The 15,610-nt window shown below is 45.3% G+C and overlaps 1 protein-coding gene across 2 annotated transcripts in view; it reads right to left on the minus strand.

The window, feature by feature from the left end:
* Positions 1 to 15,610, minus strand: part of CCDC47 (coiled-coil domain containing 47) — a 93,406-nt gene that overhangs the window by 58,175 nt on the left and 19,621 nt on the right. For both annotated transcript variants that reach the window (XM_029572184.1, XM_029572183.1), the window contains 4 exons: positions 5,120 to 5,227; positions 3,257 to 3,431; positions 1,603 to 1,724; positions 883 to 948 (listed from right to left, as the gene is read on the minus strand). In XM_029572184.1, the coding sequence (XP_029428044.1) occupies positions 883 to 948; positions 1,603 to 1,724; positions 3,257 to 3,431; positions 5,120 to 5,227 (471 nt within the window). The remainder of the gene's footprint in view (positions 1 to 882; positions 949 to 1,602; positions 1,725 to 3,256; positions 3,432 to 5,119; positions 5,228 to 15,610) is intronic.

Below are 15,610 nucleotides of genomic sequence, written 5' to 3' on the forward strand. Positions count from 1 at the left end.
TTGTAAAGCGGCAAGTTAACAGCAGCCTGGAAGCTGGTGTTAAGGCAGGCTGCGCTCAAGGGCTCAACCAAAAAAACCTTTCTTTGTGTGGTTCCCCCTAAAAGTATCGTCATGATTCAAAGTAGGAGGAACAACAGAAAGCAGCATCTTGCAAAAAATAAAGTCCTTGGAAAAAAAATAATTTTCTGGGAACCCAAATATACAGGTATAATATACACGGTCCAGGCCATATATATCTTGCCAGTAGCGGGAGAAAATAGATGTTCATATTGAGCATTCATTTCCCCAACCCGCACTGACAGCCATGTCTCCTGGGCACCCGATGGCGAGGAGGTGCTAGGAATACACAATTTCCCCTAGCGCCTCCTTTTTAACGCCACAGCTCATTAGCTTACTGCACTGCACGCCCGGGAGAGGTGGACGGGCACGCGTTAGGAAAGCGGGTATTCAATCATGAACGCTCGTTTTTCGTGCATCGTTATTGCATCAGCCTGAAAGTGACTTGGGCTCTGCTTAGCGTCCTAATGTCTCAGAGCTCTACCCTACTGTGCATTTTCAGGCATACGCCTTGTAAACTCCTTTGAATCTGGACAAATATTGTCAGCAGATTGTGTCATATTACTTAAAAAAAAAAAACCCAACCCACAAAAAACACAGGATACCTGCACTATTGCATGAGAAGGAGACTTTAGCAGTCCCTTTAAACATTTATTAATCTTGGTTGATTTCATTTTGCCCAGTTTTATTTCTGGTAGGCTAGCACTGCATGCATTCTCTTTTCTCCTTCTGATGTTGCTGAAAGAAGGGAAAACACAGCCTTCATTGCATTAGCATAAAACAAAAGCAATGACTCCTCGTGGAGCAATAAAGACGTGAGCCTACCACTTGGTCGCAGGCCGGCCTCATCATGCGGGCAAGCACATTCAGCAGGTCCTGCCGCTTCAGGAACTGCAACACAAAACATTCATTTACTGTACTGTATCTTTTCTCCTTCAGAGAGAGCCAGCATTTACCATCATGAAAAACCCATCAGGCACACCAAACCTCCTTTCTGCTAAATGTGACTATTAATCTACCAATAAAAAAAAGTATAGTAAAACCTAAAGTCCTTTAGTGTGGAACTAATTAATTAAACTGGTGAACGCTTGCCCAATGATACAGAAAAAAAAGAAGTTGTATTTTGGTTAAAACACTGGCAAAGGACCGTAAGATAAAGGGGAAGCATAAGAAAAGAAGCCCAGGGAAGGACAGAAGGCTTCTGCCATGTTTTCAATAGCGAGTGTAGCTAGGCTCAGTCCCAGCATAAGCAAAGCTGGTGCAAGTTTTCTTAGGCCACCTGCCAGGTGACCATCTCTATATTCCAACTTTTACATTTTCCCCACCAGCTGCTGTATTTCAGTATCAACAACCATTTATGAAGAGCGCCCTCTGTCTGAAGGGCTAAACAATATTCAGAGGCAAGGGTCACATTTTCCCTTGTAATACATCAGAGTATCATGGACAGCAGAAACAAGAACAGGGGGCTACAGAGGAAGACATGCCACTAGCAACTGACAAGGTCCTGAAAAGGTTTGCGTCGTATTCTGTTAGAAAGCCCCTAACCTTCAGCTGAATCAGCATCCCCTCGCAGCACACCCTGCCTGAGCACCAGAGGTTGTAAATGTGTTCATTTTCTTGGTTCAGTTTCCCAGTACTCGTGGGTTCTTTACTCGTTCCATCATCCCCTGAAATCAGAGATTAGTAAGTATTATAATTCCTGCTCAAACATGACTGAAGGTGCAATGGGATTTTTTTTTTTTGACACAGCAGAGCATCTCTTGGCTTCCCACTCAGTTGGAACTTAGGGCATTCACAACTACCCAGGGATTGTTTCCCCCTATTTCACATTCCCTCCTAACTTACTCTGATTACCATTATTACAACATCAGTCCTCGGCCGGGCGCTATGCCCACCAGGGCTGCTTCTGGAATCCTGCATTCACGGATCTTAAATCCGGCCACTAGATGTCACTGTTATGTGATGACTGGGGCACCCCCCCCCCCCCCTCTGGGGGCTGTGAAACCTACAGAGCAGAAGACCCGAGCCAAGATTCAAAACCAGGTCCCTCTGCAGGGCAATGCACAGAACCGCCACTCGGTTTTTGATAAAGCGAATAAACCAGCATGAGCGCTTCCTACTCCTGCATGCGCAGTACTACAATCTGTTCTCTCAAGATCGCAGGGGTTCGAACTTGCAAGTCAGGCTCCAACTCCAGAGCTCTAGTTAAGCTAAAGCAGCAGCTCCCCCAGAAATCCAAATTATGTCAGCTCCACCTGGATTATCGTGAAAAAGCAGGGGCAAATGATAATCAATTTCAATATCCTTAATTTGATTACAAATATTTTTTATTCACATCTTCATATACATAGTATCAAATTTCCTATATCATGCAAACAGTTGATGCCGACGTTAAGCATTGGACAACAGAGTTCAGTGGCAATAGTCCATGCTTACATGTGTATCGGAGACTAATCCATAGCACTCATTTGAATCATTGTTCTCCTGACACAGCCTTGTATAAGGCGAAACTTGGGCCCTAGTGGGGAATAAAATCTACTGGGAATGAAATCCATTTTTTGGACAGTTGATGAAACTGGGATTGAAATTTTAACTTTTCGTCAGACTTCGCTGGTTGATGGGATTGTTATCACTGATAGCCCTTGGGCTTGAAATAGCGACAATTAACTATTTGGGTTTATTAAGATTACTTCAAATTATTAGCCCCTTTATGCCGTGAGTAACATCTGTAGAAGCTCTGAGTATATTTTATATTAAGGCATTTTTTATGCTTTGTATGGTGTTTTGTTTTGTTTTTTCATGTTAGTTTGATGTGTGAGGAAGTACTTCATGTATGTGTGCATGTATGTATTTTATGGGTGGGATTTATAAATGAAATGTGACATTTGTATTTGAGAAATGAGAAATTAAATGCAGGATACATTTGTTAAGCTTTATTTAAATTAGTTTACATGACATATGATATTATGTTATGAAGATGTGAATAAAAATCAAATTAAGGATACTGAAATGTATTAATATATTGAAATTATTTATACAACTGCCCCTGGTTTTTCATGATATTTCATATATTTGGGGAAGTCTTTTTTTCTTTAGTCAGAAAGTGGTTGTTCCATATTAGCTCCACCTATATGCAATGATCCCTTCAACAGACTTCAGACGTAGTTGCAGTGAGCGTGCCCATGTGTGCACAACTTACCTACAAGTGCAAAATTACTTTCCAGCAGTTCCTTGTGAGTATTGAACCAGGCTTGGGCCAGGCGGCTGTTTTTGTTCTTGCCGATGATATAGTTCATGATGTAAGCAAGGAGGCCAGTTACCATCAGGATCTCCATGTAGTAACTCTCCCAGCTGTTCTGTAGATGAGCTGGGACCTTAAAACAAAAAAAATAAGTATTTTAATAGCAAGAGAACATGTAAACAAGGAGATGGATGAATCTTTCATGCTGCCTGGTTTATTTCTTTGGTAAAGAAATTTCCATATGTTTATGTCAATGTTCATTATGCAGATTTTTTATATGTAATAAGCACATCCTTAAATGTTTTCCCTGGAGGAAACTAAGCAACAAATAGTCAGCCTCGATATCTCAAGCTCAAAGCATCAGGCATGTCATAATTGGGATAAAATCTTTCATGTATCTAATTCATCATTTCCTACGTAAAATACAATAGTTGTTACACGACAAGGGGCCAATGCAATAAAGTGTGCTCAGCCTAGCACACAGGTTTACACTCAGTTGGACATGCTAGGGTAATAAGGGGATTAGTGCATCCAAAACACGCACCCAAACAAACACATAGCTAATAGCGCTCATCACATGTAAATTCCATATAGATAATAAAGCTATTAGCTATAACCCTGTGATGCAGACAAGCGCCAGTTGTCCAATGCACCCTTTTTAACCCAGCAAATTTAACACTAGCTCCGAGGCTGGCATTAAGTCACACAGAGAGTCAAGGGTACATGAAAAAAATCAAAAAATACTGCTCTCTGTGGTTCTTCTTAATTAGTATCCTTGCGATACTAAGATCTACCGCTTGCGGTGATTATAATTTAAGGAAAAATGTAAGGGCTTGGTTAAAAAAAAAAAGTTTTCTGGTGGCACAATATGAAGGCACAATCTACAAGCTTCAGGCCAATTTTGCCAAGACTGCAGGGTTTGCATCACCTCCAGGTGGCACACCGGGTTAAGAGAGGGTGCCCTTCAAGATTTTCTCTGTCTCCATCTGCTGGAAGGGAGGCATAACCCACAGTCTGGACTGATCTGGGTACGTACAGGGAATGTGCGTGTAAATTATCTAAAGCAGGATAAAATAGACACGCATATTGAGCACCTGTTTTCCTTACGGGCATACAACCATGTCTCCTGGGCGCCCGATGCATTTGAGTGCTAGGGATGCACAATTTTCCCTAGTGTGTTTTTTTTTTTTAATGTAAATTTTTTTATTGACCAAAAAAAAGCAAACATAGTATGACATCAATAATGTTGGGTCAATACATTTATCATATGAGAGAACCCTGTAATCCTTACCCCCTCCCCCCTTCCCAGAAATACACGTTATATATAAAGGTTAGCTGTAGCAATAAACATTAAAACAGTATCCAATCTAAGATTTGGCTAGTGCAAACAGCCAAGTGGCTTTCTTCTCTGTACATGTGATATTAAACACCAATATACCTTAAACATGACTCTTGGGGTTATTTCTCTAAGCTTTAGAAAATAAAACTGAACTCATCCGGATGAAGTTTGATAGTGTGTCTTTTTTAACGCGGCAGCTCATTTAAATATAGCATCGAGCACCAGTAGAGATGGATCTGTGCACATTAGGAAAACGGGCGCTCAGTATGAGCACCTGTTTTACTGTGCACGATATTGCATTGGCCCCTGAAATTTACCTGCTGCCAATCTGGAGTAAAGATTATAGCAACATCTAGCAGGCAGCCAATGAACCCTGGAAATAGCCCTCAGGGAGGGGGTTTGCACCTTGCTATCAGACTTGAAATTATTTGATTTGACATGGTAAAGCAAATTAAATTTAAAAAAAAGAAATAGATGCTTACGTCAACAATTGTTATAGGCTCTTTACTTTTGCTAGGTAGTATGTCCAGTTTGTCATCGTAGCCTTCAAACTCCTCATCATCATATGGTTCACTTTCGGCATCGCCTTCCTGGATCACAGAAGCAAAAACTATGTGATTTTTTTGGTATTACGGAAAACTGAGCCAAGCAAAGTGCAAGGTACAAAACTGAGTATCTGAGCAAATCTTGAATCATCTGACCATCCAAAATATGAAACCTACAGGTCTTCCAAAAATAAAGTGTAGGTCCCATGGCTACAATTCCCTGCATGTCAGAAAAGGAAAATCTTTGGCAGGCATAAACAGAAATGCATTACTACTTGGAGATCACAGCTGAATCTCAGACCAGCTCTTTTCAGGCACCTGTTTCAGCCCTTCATCGTTGCTTATGTGACAGGAAAGGTGACGCTGATAGCATAACAAAGGTGGCACATTAAAAAAAATCCAACAGCTTTTACCCAAAACTAGAAAATTATCTAGATTGCATCAGTGAAATGTAGCTTCTATGTACTTCTCGGGAACATAATCAGATTATAGGTAGCTGGTTATTTGGATGCCAAGCTGATGTTTTGGCATGGGTGATCTATCCACCTTAAGTAATAATGGAGAAATTACTTACCTGATAATTTCATTTTCCTTAGTGAAGCCAAATGGACTCAGGACCAATGGGATATGCTCCCCTGCTAGTAGATGGAGACGGAGTCAGGTTGCAAAGCTGACGTCACCTTAGCTACATCCCCCTGCAGTGACCTCAGCCCTTCAGTATTCTCTTCAAAAGCTGTGGTGGACATATTATTGAAAAACCTTGATTAAAAACGAGGAGGCATAGCCTAGTGGTTAGAGCAGTGGGCTATGAACCAGGAGACCAGGGTTTGAGTCCCGCTGTCGCTCCTTGTGACCTTAGGCAAGTCACTTTACCCTCCATTGCCTCATGTACATACTTACAGGCCGATACAGTAAGGACGCGGTAGAAAAAGTGCGGCAGTGCCGGGCACTCGCTCGTTTGCCGCGCGCACAGTTCGGATCACATACCGCTCGATACAGTATTTAAATGGCATGCAAATGCAAGCCGCGTCCATGAAGCGCAATCCATTTTACTGTATAGAGCGCTATACAGCGCCTATACAGTATCCTGGGTGCGCTGGTACCTGTCAATTCAAATGTCGGACGTCCAGCCGGGCACTCAGGTCACGGCGTGCGTTCATGCACCCTTGCCGGCGGGGACTGCTGGAAGCCGCCTTGCATGGGGAGCGCCTGATCCGCCCTGGGCTGCTGAAGCCGCTCTCACCGCCAGCTGCCCCCGGGAGGAGGGGAGAGAGGACTGGAGCTGCTCCGGAGACCGGCACCCATGGACGCGGCCAGGACAGGTGAGTGGGGGCTGGGGGAAAGTTTGCCCGATCCTGTTGAGTGCAGGTTTTATCAAGCACAACAATGCTCCACCACCCTGGGTTTGAAAGTTATTTTTCAGAATACTGTTCGCATTGCAGTGGAAAGGAGAATGCATTGATATAGCGGAGAGAGGAACTGGGACGATTAAAAAAATCTTTCGTCCTTCCAGTGATGGGATTAGTCGCGATCTGAAGAGTGGCTTTCCCGGTGTGTTGGATTTTAGGTTGGGCAGGCAAGAGTTTAGGTTATGCTTGGAAACAACAGGTCCTTCCTTCCTGCTCCGGAGCTGTCAGCGCTCCTGCATGGGAGACCGGCACCCATGGACGTGTCCAGGGCAGGTAAGCCGGGGCTGGGGGAAAGTTTGCCCAATCCTGGCTCCTCTAAAGGTCTTGTCCCGGGGGGTGAGGGGGTCGTTTGCCCATGAAATTTCGTCTCTCTGACCTGACGCGCCACACTAACGCAGGGTTAAGGGTAGGCGGTAAATTAGCAGGTTAAACATGCGGCAAAACTACAGGTTAAAAAGGCGATAATCGGGGCGCACGTTACTGTATGGGAGGGAATAGCTAATCCAATCGTTTACATATCATATACATGCCGCGGGGGGAAAGGGTTTCCCGTTGATTTAAAGAAGCGGTAAGGATGGGTTAAAAGGGATAGTGAATCACAGGTTGGACTTACGCGGCCAAATTGTGGGTACAAAGCGGGTTAGAAGCAGGGTAACCGCGGCCGCGCTTTACTGTATCGGCCTGATAGATTGTAAGCCCTCTGGGGATAGAGAAATACCTTTTCCCGTCGATAGCAGGGCTGAATTAGCCATGCTGTCATGGGATCTGTCAATCAGGCCCGGGAGGCGGAGCTTGTCAAAGCAGAGAACAGAGCTTTGCTCTCTGCGGCTGCGCGTGTGTTCCCGCGCAGGAAAGTAACGGAATCTCCTCAGTCTGTTTTTTCCGCGAGCGGGATCGCACGCGGAGCTGATCTCTCCTCAGTTTTAAAAACAGAATTAAATATCAAAACGGGGTTCAAACCCTGTCACTTTAAAATTAAGATCGGATACGACCGCGATTACAAATGTCTCGGACCGAGTCACAATCGAGACAATTTGTAAGTTCCTCTAATCACAGAGAGCATTAAAACAAAGGGCTGACAGGCTTCAGGACATCGCCGGGCCCGCTAGCTTCATCGGCTCCACCAGAGAAGGAAACTTTGCCGTCAGATCCTAAGTCCTCCATTCTAGGAGGTAAGGGAAAGGCAAAAGACAAAGGCCAGTGGGTTCTTGAAAATCCCCAGTGCCTAAAGAGCCGCAAAATACCTCATCGGAGGTCAAATCCTCGGCGCCGATGATTTATGCGCCTACGGTACGTCTGCGCAGACTGACATACCGGCGCCGAAAACGGAGTCTGCGCGCAGCCTACAGCTTCCGGCGCGCATAGCGCAGAGGAAATGTATGGCGCCGGAAGAGCCTGCGCGTTCGGCGCCGAAAGAGCCTGCGCGTACGGCGCCGGAAGAGCCTGTGCGTACGGCGCCGGAAGAACCTGTGCGCACGGCGCCGAATACAGAGGCTTATGCGCACGGCGCCAACTACAAAGGCTTATGCGCACGGCGCCGACTACAAAAGGCTTATGCGCATGGCGCCAACTACAAAGGCTTATGCGCACGGCGCCGACTACAAAAGGCTTATGCGCACAGCGCCGAACATCGGCGCCGATAACCCATGTGCGCGCCACATCAGGAAGATATGCGCATACAACTACAACTGCGCAGAAATCTACTTCCGCGCACAGATATATAAGTGCGCATAAGTTCACAGTCGCGCATACGCGCATATCCGCGCATAAGCATATATACGCGCATAAAGCTAACCTAGCGCATAAACCACAATCGGCGCGGGGAAACCATAATTATTTCACTAGGAAATTAAACATGAGCTTGAAGCGGAAACGATACCCTTCACACAGCTCGTTTCCAGAGACTGGAGTCACAGATACTGGTAAATCATCTGACTATCATAAGTATTCCAGTCACTCCCACCGTACTAAATTACCAAAGAGGAGTACAACATGGGAGATAAGTCCTTCGACTTCTATATCATCTCGTACAGCTAATACCTGCTCAAAAAGGAAAATAGTGAAATTCTTCCTCTAACACTTCTTCAATTCGGAAAGGTTCTAAGGAATACTTCAGACAATAGACTACAAGGAAACAGTGAAGTTCTTACAACTTCACCTGAAGCAGGTATCACACAACAACGAGACAGTCGCATGGTATGCCTTCTCGTACAAGAGACGCATTTTTCCAACTGTCTCAATCTTTAACAGGCTTTTCGAGACGCTTTCATCATCATTTCAATGACCAATATTGCTACTAACCAGCAGTTGGTACCGACATCTCCCAGGTTAAACCAACCAGCCTCACCAATTCATATTCAGGAGACATCTTTAGATTCTCCTTCAATACAAACATTCCCATCATCATCGGTGGGATGTCTCTTAGACCTGCACGACCACATACAGGAGCCGTATTCCCCTCCTGAAGACCTTACGTACCCAAAATTCCTAGGAAAAACGGGTACCATTCTACATCTAGAGGTCCAAAAAGAAACAGACCTTAGGGCAAAAACCCCTGGTCTTCTAAAGATTTTGATACTCAGGTGGAACTAATTTTCTTCCACCACAAGATATCCTGCATTCAGTCTCACAAAATCCTGGGAGGCTCCTTATACAATAACAGCCATTTCCAGGGAAACAGACATAAAATTTCGTGTAAAAAAAAAAAAAAAAAAAAAAAATCACTATACACTCTACCACAATTGCCTCACGCTTCGAGTGTAATAGAGTCGACGATGCAAAGGTTCAAGAAAACAAAGTTGCATACCACTTTCCCAACGGGGAAAGACAACAAATATTTAGATGAGTTTGGCAGAAAAATATACCATAACTCGATGTTAACTGCACGAATTATGCAACATCAGTTCTACAGGGTGCAATACCTCTATGAGTGCATGCAAGCTATGAAAGGTATACATTCCTCTGTTGCGGAACATATACCTCAACCTCTTCATGACATGGAAGAGTATTCTCAACACCTCTTGAGGTCAATCTATGAAGCACATGAAACATCATCCAGAGCATCTGCAACAACTATTGCAGCCCGCAGACTACCATGGTTACGTTCAAGTTCGAGAAGAATTGCACGAGAAACTAACAAACCTCCCATGTACAGTAGATAACCTGTTCGGAGAGAAAGTCCAGGACGCAGTAACTAGATTAAAAGACGAAGCTCTAGCAGTATAATTGCTAGCATCGAATCCTATTACTCGACTACACGTCGTTATGTGGGATCTAATAGTAGGCAACCATATGCCAGAAGACCCTACATATCTTATCAATCTTCGTACGCAGTCATACCCTGCCGACCAGCGTCCTGCTCCACAAAACAATACTTCACATCAACGAAGAGGTAAACCACGTAACCAGAGACAACGGGCACAACAGCCGACTGCTGTAACAAAAGCAACGTCATCTTTAGTTACTCAGACACCACCACAACATCAAGCTCCTCCAGGCAGAATTCATGCTTGCCTGAAAGCCTGGGAAAGAATAACATCGAATCAATGGGTTCTGGAGATAGTACGTCAAGGCTACCAACTCCAATTTATAACGAAACCCACATTGCCTCATCTTTCCACACTCAGGATTTTCAATTCCCATCCACAACCGGGGGACGAAATTGCTTACTTCGCAAACAACAAGCAATTCGACAAATCCACCCACACTCCAAATTAGCAGCATTTTATTCCCCGTACTTCCTCATACCCAAGAAGTCAGGGGGCCTTCGACCCATAATACACCTAAGGGAGTTGAACAATTTCTCACCAAAGAGAAATTCAAAATGGTATCGTTGAAGTCAATTCTCTCTCTCATTCAAACCAACGATTGGATGTGCTCAATCTACCTGACAGATGCTCACACACTCATTCCAATCCATCCATCCTCGTGGCGTTACCTGTGCTTTCGCTACAGACATCAACACTACCAGTACAAAGTTCTTCCCTTTGGGCTATCTGCTGCACCCAGGGTATTCACCAAATGCATGATAGTGGTGGTGGCTCATCTCAGGAAACAAGATATAACCATCTTTCCATATCTGGACGATTGGCTCATAATCGCCTCAACTCCAACGTCTTACTGGATCACCTCCATCGGGTGATACACTGTTTGCAAGAACTAAGATTGGTGATCATTTTTCAGAAATCACACCTACAACCAACACAACAGTTGCAGTTCATAGGCGCATGCCTAGATACTATGTGCAACAGAGCATACCTCCCAATTGACAGAATATCACATTTCCGTCAACTTCTACACACCTTGAACCATACTCAGAAGCCGTCAGCAAGACAAGTCTTGGTAATTCGGGGCCACATGACAGCGGTAAACTTCATGGTTCCCAACACCAGGTTACACATGAGGTGCCTACAATGGGGTCTAAAGCGCCAATGGAAACAGCATTCACAACCATTGACGCAGAAGGTACCGCTGACCGCAGAAATGAAAAAAGATATAGCATGGTGGCTCCTAGATTCCACTCTGTCCAAAGGAGCGTTGTTCAGCCCCCCTCCTCACAATGCAGTCCTACCACAGATGCGTCTCGCAAGGGATGGGGTGCACACCTTGAGGTTTATGGAACCCAAAGGTTATGAACACTTTCAGAACAGAATCTACAAATAAATCTATTGGAACTCAGAGCGATTCGCAATGCATTGCGAGTCTCCCAAGACCACCTAAAGGGACGCAGGGTCATGATCTACACAGACAACTAAGTAGCGATGTTTACATCAATAAACAAGGAAGGTCCGGTTCATGGTCCCTCTGCAAGGAGACCCTGACAATCTTCGAACACGCTCACAAGAATTGCATACACCTCCAAGCAACTTCCCTACAGGGAGTTGCAAACACAAGAGCAGACAGACTAAGTCGCATCTTTCATCCCCACAAATGGACACTCAATACAGAAATAGTCCAGGACATATTTCTACAGTGGGGAACACCTTTGATAGATCTCTTTGCAACAGATATCAATACACAAGTTTCCAACTTCTGCTTGATACAACCGAGCCAACTCAGCATCGCCCAAGATGCCTTCCTCATTCCGGGAACGACAGGCCTTCTGTATGCCTTTCCTCCCATACCTCTCATAACAAGAACAATTCAGAAATGTATAGCGGACAAATTCAACTGATACTCATAGCCCGGCCTGGCCGAGGCAGCCATGGTACAGTTCCTGCTTCGACTATCCATCAAGGATCCAATTCTATTGCCGAATCGTCAAGATCTTCTCAGCCAAGATCAAGGAACAGTACTACACCCGCTACATTTATCTCTACACTTGACAGCGTGGAGATTGAAAGACTCCTTCTGACAAACAAGGAGTTTCCTCTTCAGCACAATTCTTTTTGTTACAATCAATGACACTCTCAACAAGGGAAAATTATAGTTATAAATGCAAACGCTACTTTGCCTGGTGCAATTCCAACGATGTACCACCATTGGACTGCTTCCCAGAAGTGCTCATTGATTATCTTCATACACTATATGTCGCTGGTCTACCAACTTCATCCATCAGAATTCGCCTCAGCGCCATAGGCGCTTCTCATAGACCAATCAATAACATTCCTATATCCAATCACCCATTACTGACTCGTTTCATGAGGGGTTTAACTAACATTCGTCCTCTGGTATGCAAACCTCCAGTTCCATGGAACCTCAACATAGTTCTGGAACAGCTCATGCTTTATCCCTTTGAGCCCATGAACTCGGCACACGTTAAATACATCACCTGGAAGGTGGTATTCCTGGTTGCAATAACATCAGCACGAAGAGTTAATGAGTTACAAGCTTTGGTCCATTATCCTCCATACTTGTAATTTCATCACCAGAAGGTAGTTCTAACGAACGTAGTTACCCATTCCATCTCAATCAGACAATGGAATTACCAACCCTTTTTTCCTAAACCCCATGCAGACGGGGGGAAAAACTACTGCACACACTGGAGTGCAAAGAACGTTAACACACTATAAAGAGAGAACGAACTCGGACTCCCGTGTCTCTCAACTCTTTGTCTCCTGTGACCCAAAGACACCTGGACTACCAGTGGATAAACGCACCATCTCCCGTTGGATAGCGCAGTGCATCAAATTCTACTATGAAAAACAGAGTTTGCATTTACAGTCTACTCCTAAAGCTCACCAAGTTAGAGCAGTAGCAACCTCCTTAGCACACCTAAAGAATGTGCAAACCATAGACATTTGCAAGGCAGCTATCTGGTCATCACTGCATACCTTCACATCTCATTACTGCCTTGACCAGCAACCAGCCATGGATGCGAAGATAGGGCAAACAATACTGCAATCTCTATCCTCCTGTCCACGGTGACTGCCACACTGTCAAAGATCACGTCCGTCCATATATATCATATAACGTGATCGGGAGCTTTGGACTCCCATGACAGCATGGCTAATTCAGCCCTGCTATCGACGGGAAAAAGCAAGTTTGCTTACCGTAAACGATGTTTCCGTAGATAGCAGGATGAATTAGCCATGCTGACCCACCCTCCTCCCTGGCAGTCACCAAGTCTTCGACTACACTACAGCTTTATTACAGACTGAGGAGATTCCGTTACTTTCCTGTGCGGGAACACACGCGCAGCCGCAGAGAGCAAAGCTCTGTTCTCTGCTTTGACAAGCTCCGCCTCCCGGGCCTGATTGACAGATCCCATGACAGCATGGCTAATTCATCCTGCTATCTACGGAAACATCGTTTACGGTAAGCAAACTTGCTTACAGTACCTGAATGTAAACAGATGTGATATCTCAGATCGAATGTCAATATATAAATAAATAAAAACTCGATTACAACTTGATTAAAAACAGACAACCGTAACTGTACTCAACCAAATATAAACGCTGAATCTACTGATTGGGCAATGGCTTACCTGTAACCTCTTGGAATTCATATTCACCCCATGGGCGATTCCTTGGCACCACTCTTGGGCAGCCGTGGGCAGGATGCCGAGTCCATCTGTCTACACTAAGGAAAACTAAATTATCAGATAAGTAATTTCTCCATTTCCTAGCATGTAGCCAGATGGACTTAGGACCAATGGGGATGTACAAAAGCTACTCCCGAGCAGAGCGGAAGGTTGCCCGCAGTCTGGTTAGCACCGCCCTTGCTATGACTGCGTCCTCTTGAGCCTGAACGTCCAGGCGATAGAACCTGGAGAAGGTGTGCAAGGAAGACCACGTCACAGCTCAGCAGATGTCGATGGGAGACAGTAGCTTAGCTTCTTCCCAGGATACTGCCTGAGCCCTAGTGAAATGAGCTTTTCCAATTTGCTTCTGAATAGGAAAGATCCCTTAAAGGGCATCTTTGTGAGGTTTGCCTTAGAGGTCGCGTCCGATGACCAATTTCACAGCCATAGCCGTCTTCTGGCCACCACTACTGAAGCCACTCCTCTGGCCGAGGTACGGATTAGGTCAGAACCCGCGTCCACTAAAAAGGCAGCAGCAGCTCCATAGCCTCTCTGGAATGCGCCCCTGAATTATTTGCCTCTCTCTGGAGAAGTAGGCATGAGCAAGCCACCAGGGCACAACAGGAAGCAATCTGTAGTGTCATTGCTGTCATGTCAAAGGCTTGTTTAAGGATGAACTCCAACTGCTTATCATGTGCATCCTTTAAGGCAGCTCCTCCCTCCACTGGGATAATTCTTCGCTTCAAAATGGCACAGACCAGGGCGTCCACTCTGGGGAAATGCAGGCGTTCTCTGTCCGCCCGATCCAGTGGGTACAGAGTTTCCAATGCTCGACCACCTTTAAAACTGGCTTCTGGGGCGTCCCATTCCAGGTCAATCAACTCCTAGATGGCCTCCAGCGTCAGAAAATAGCAAGAGGCTGTCCTAAATGACACCAGGATGGGATTCTTCTTTGGTTCCATCATAGGGTCTGCGCCAGGAACTCCCAGGGACTTCTGGGAAACCAGGGCCGGCAATTCATCTCTATGGAAAAACCATAATATAGTCCGATATGGCTCCAAGCGTGGAGGGATTTCCCCATCCTCCAATGAATCTGCATCCCCTTTGTCATCCGTGATGTCAGGGTCCCTGTCAGGGATACCCTTGTTGAGACAAGGCATGTCTTGAGGCCTGCTGATAGGGCTCAGAGAGCGAGGCCTTCCCAGCTGGGGTTCAGTCCGGACAAGGGCAAGAGAGACAGACTGTGCCTGTATGAAGACTTGAAGGCCTTGAAAACATTCCACCCAAGAAAAGGCCAGCGGGTTCATGCCTAGCCCAGGAGGAACTGAGACAGGTGTAGCTAAATTTCCCTCACCCAGCCCTGGGATTACTCAGATCCGGGGTGCTACCAGTTAAGATCGTGGCTGACCCATCCTGAATGGGAGGAGCCTGGCTTAGAAGAGTTCTGGGAATCCAACTCTCCTTGGGCCTCCTCACAGTGCTGACAAAGGTAAGAATCAAGGGCAGACTGTGGAGCCTTAATATGGCAGGCAGCATAAAGGGAGTGTCGATTATGCTTCTTTGCTACCGGAACCATTATGAACAGTAACTGTGTGCTCAGCCGGCTAGCGCTTGAAGTCAAGTGCGCACAGATACTGTAACGATGCAAGGAAGCTGAAGTCCATGTATGCGCACGCATATGCACGATGTTACATACACAGCGCATGCGCAGAGATAGCACTCACCATACGTACCAACACTCTATGGAGGGCAATGGAGACGCACAAAACTGCGTGCAAGATGGCACTGCCGCAGACTATCATGCGGTGTGCCCACCGAGCCTGAAGCGGGGCCTAGTCCATCGGAGGACCACTCCGATAAGCCTTAAAAAAGAAATCACCCCTTCCGCTGGACAAATTCTAAGATAAAGTATCTGGGGATATATGTTAGCTCTCAGGATGACTTGTTCCAATTAAATTACCCACCATTAATGGAAAAAATTTACAAAAATCTGAAGGAATGGGATCGCTACCACATATCCTGGGTGGGTAGAATAGCAGTCATTAAAATGAATGTTTT

Source organism: Rhinatrema bivittatum, chromosome 12, assembly GCF_901001135.1.
Source record: "Rhinatrema bivittatum chromosome 12, aRhiBiv1.1, whole genome shotgun sequence".
Classification (NCBI taxonomy): Eukaryota; Metazoa; Chordata; class Amphibia; order Gymnophiona; family Rhinatrematidae; genus Rhinatrema; species Rhinatrema bivittatum.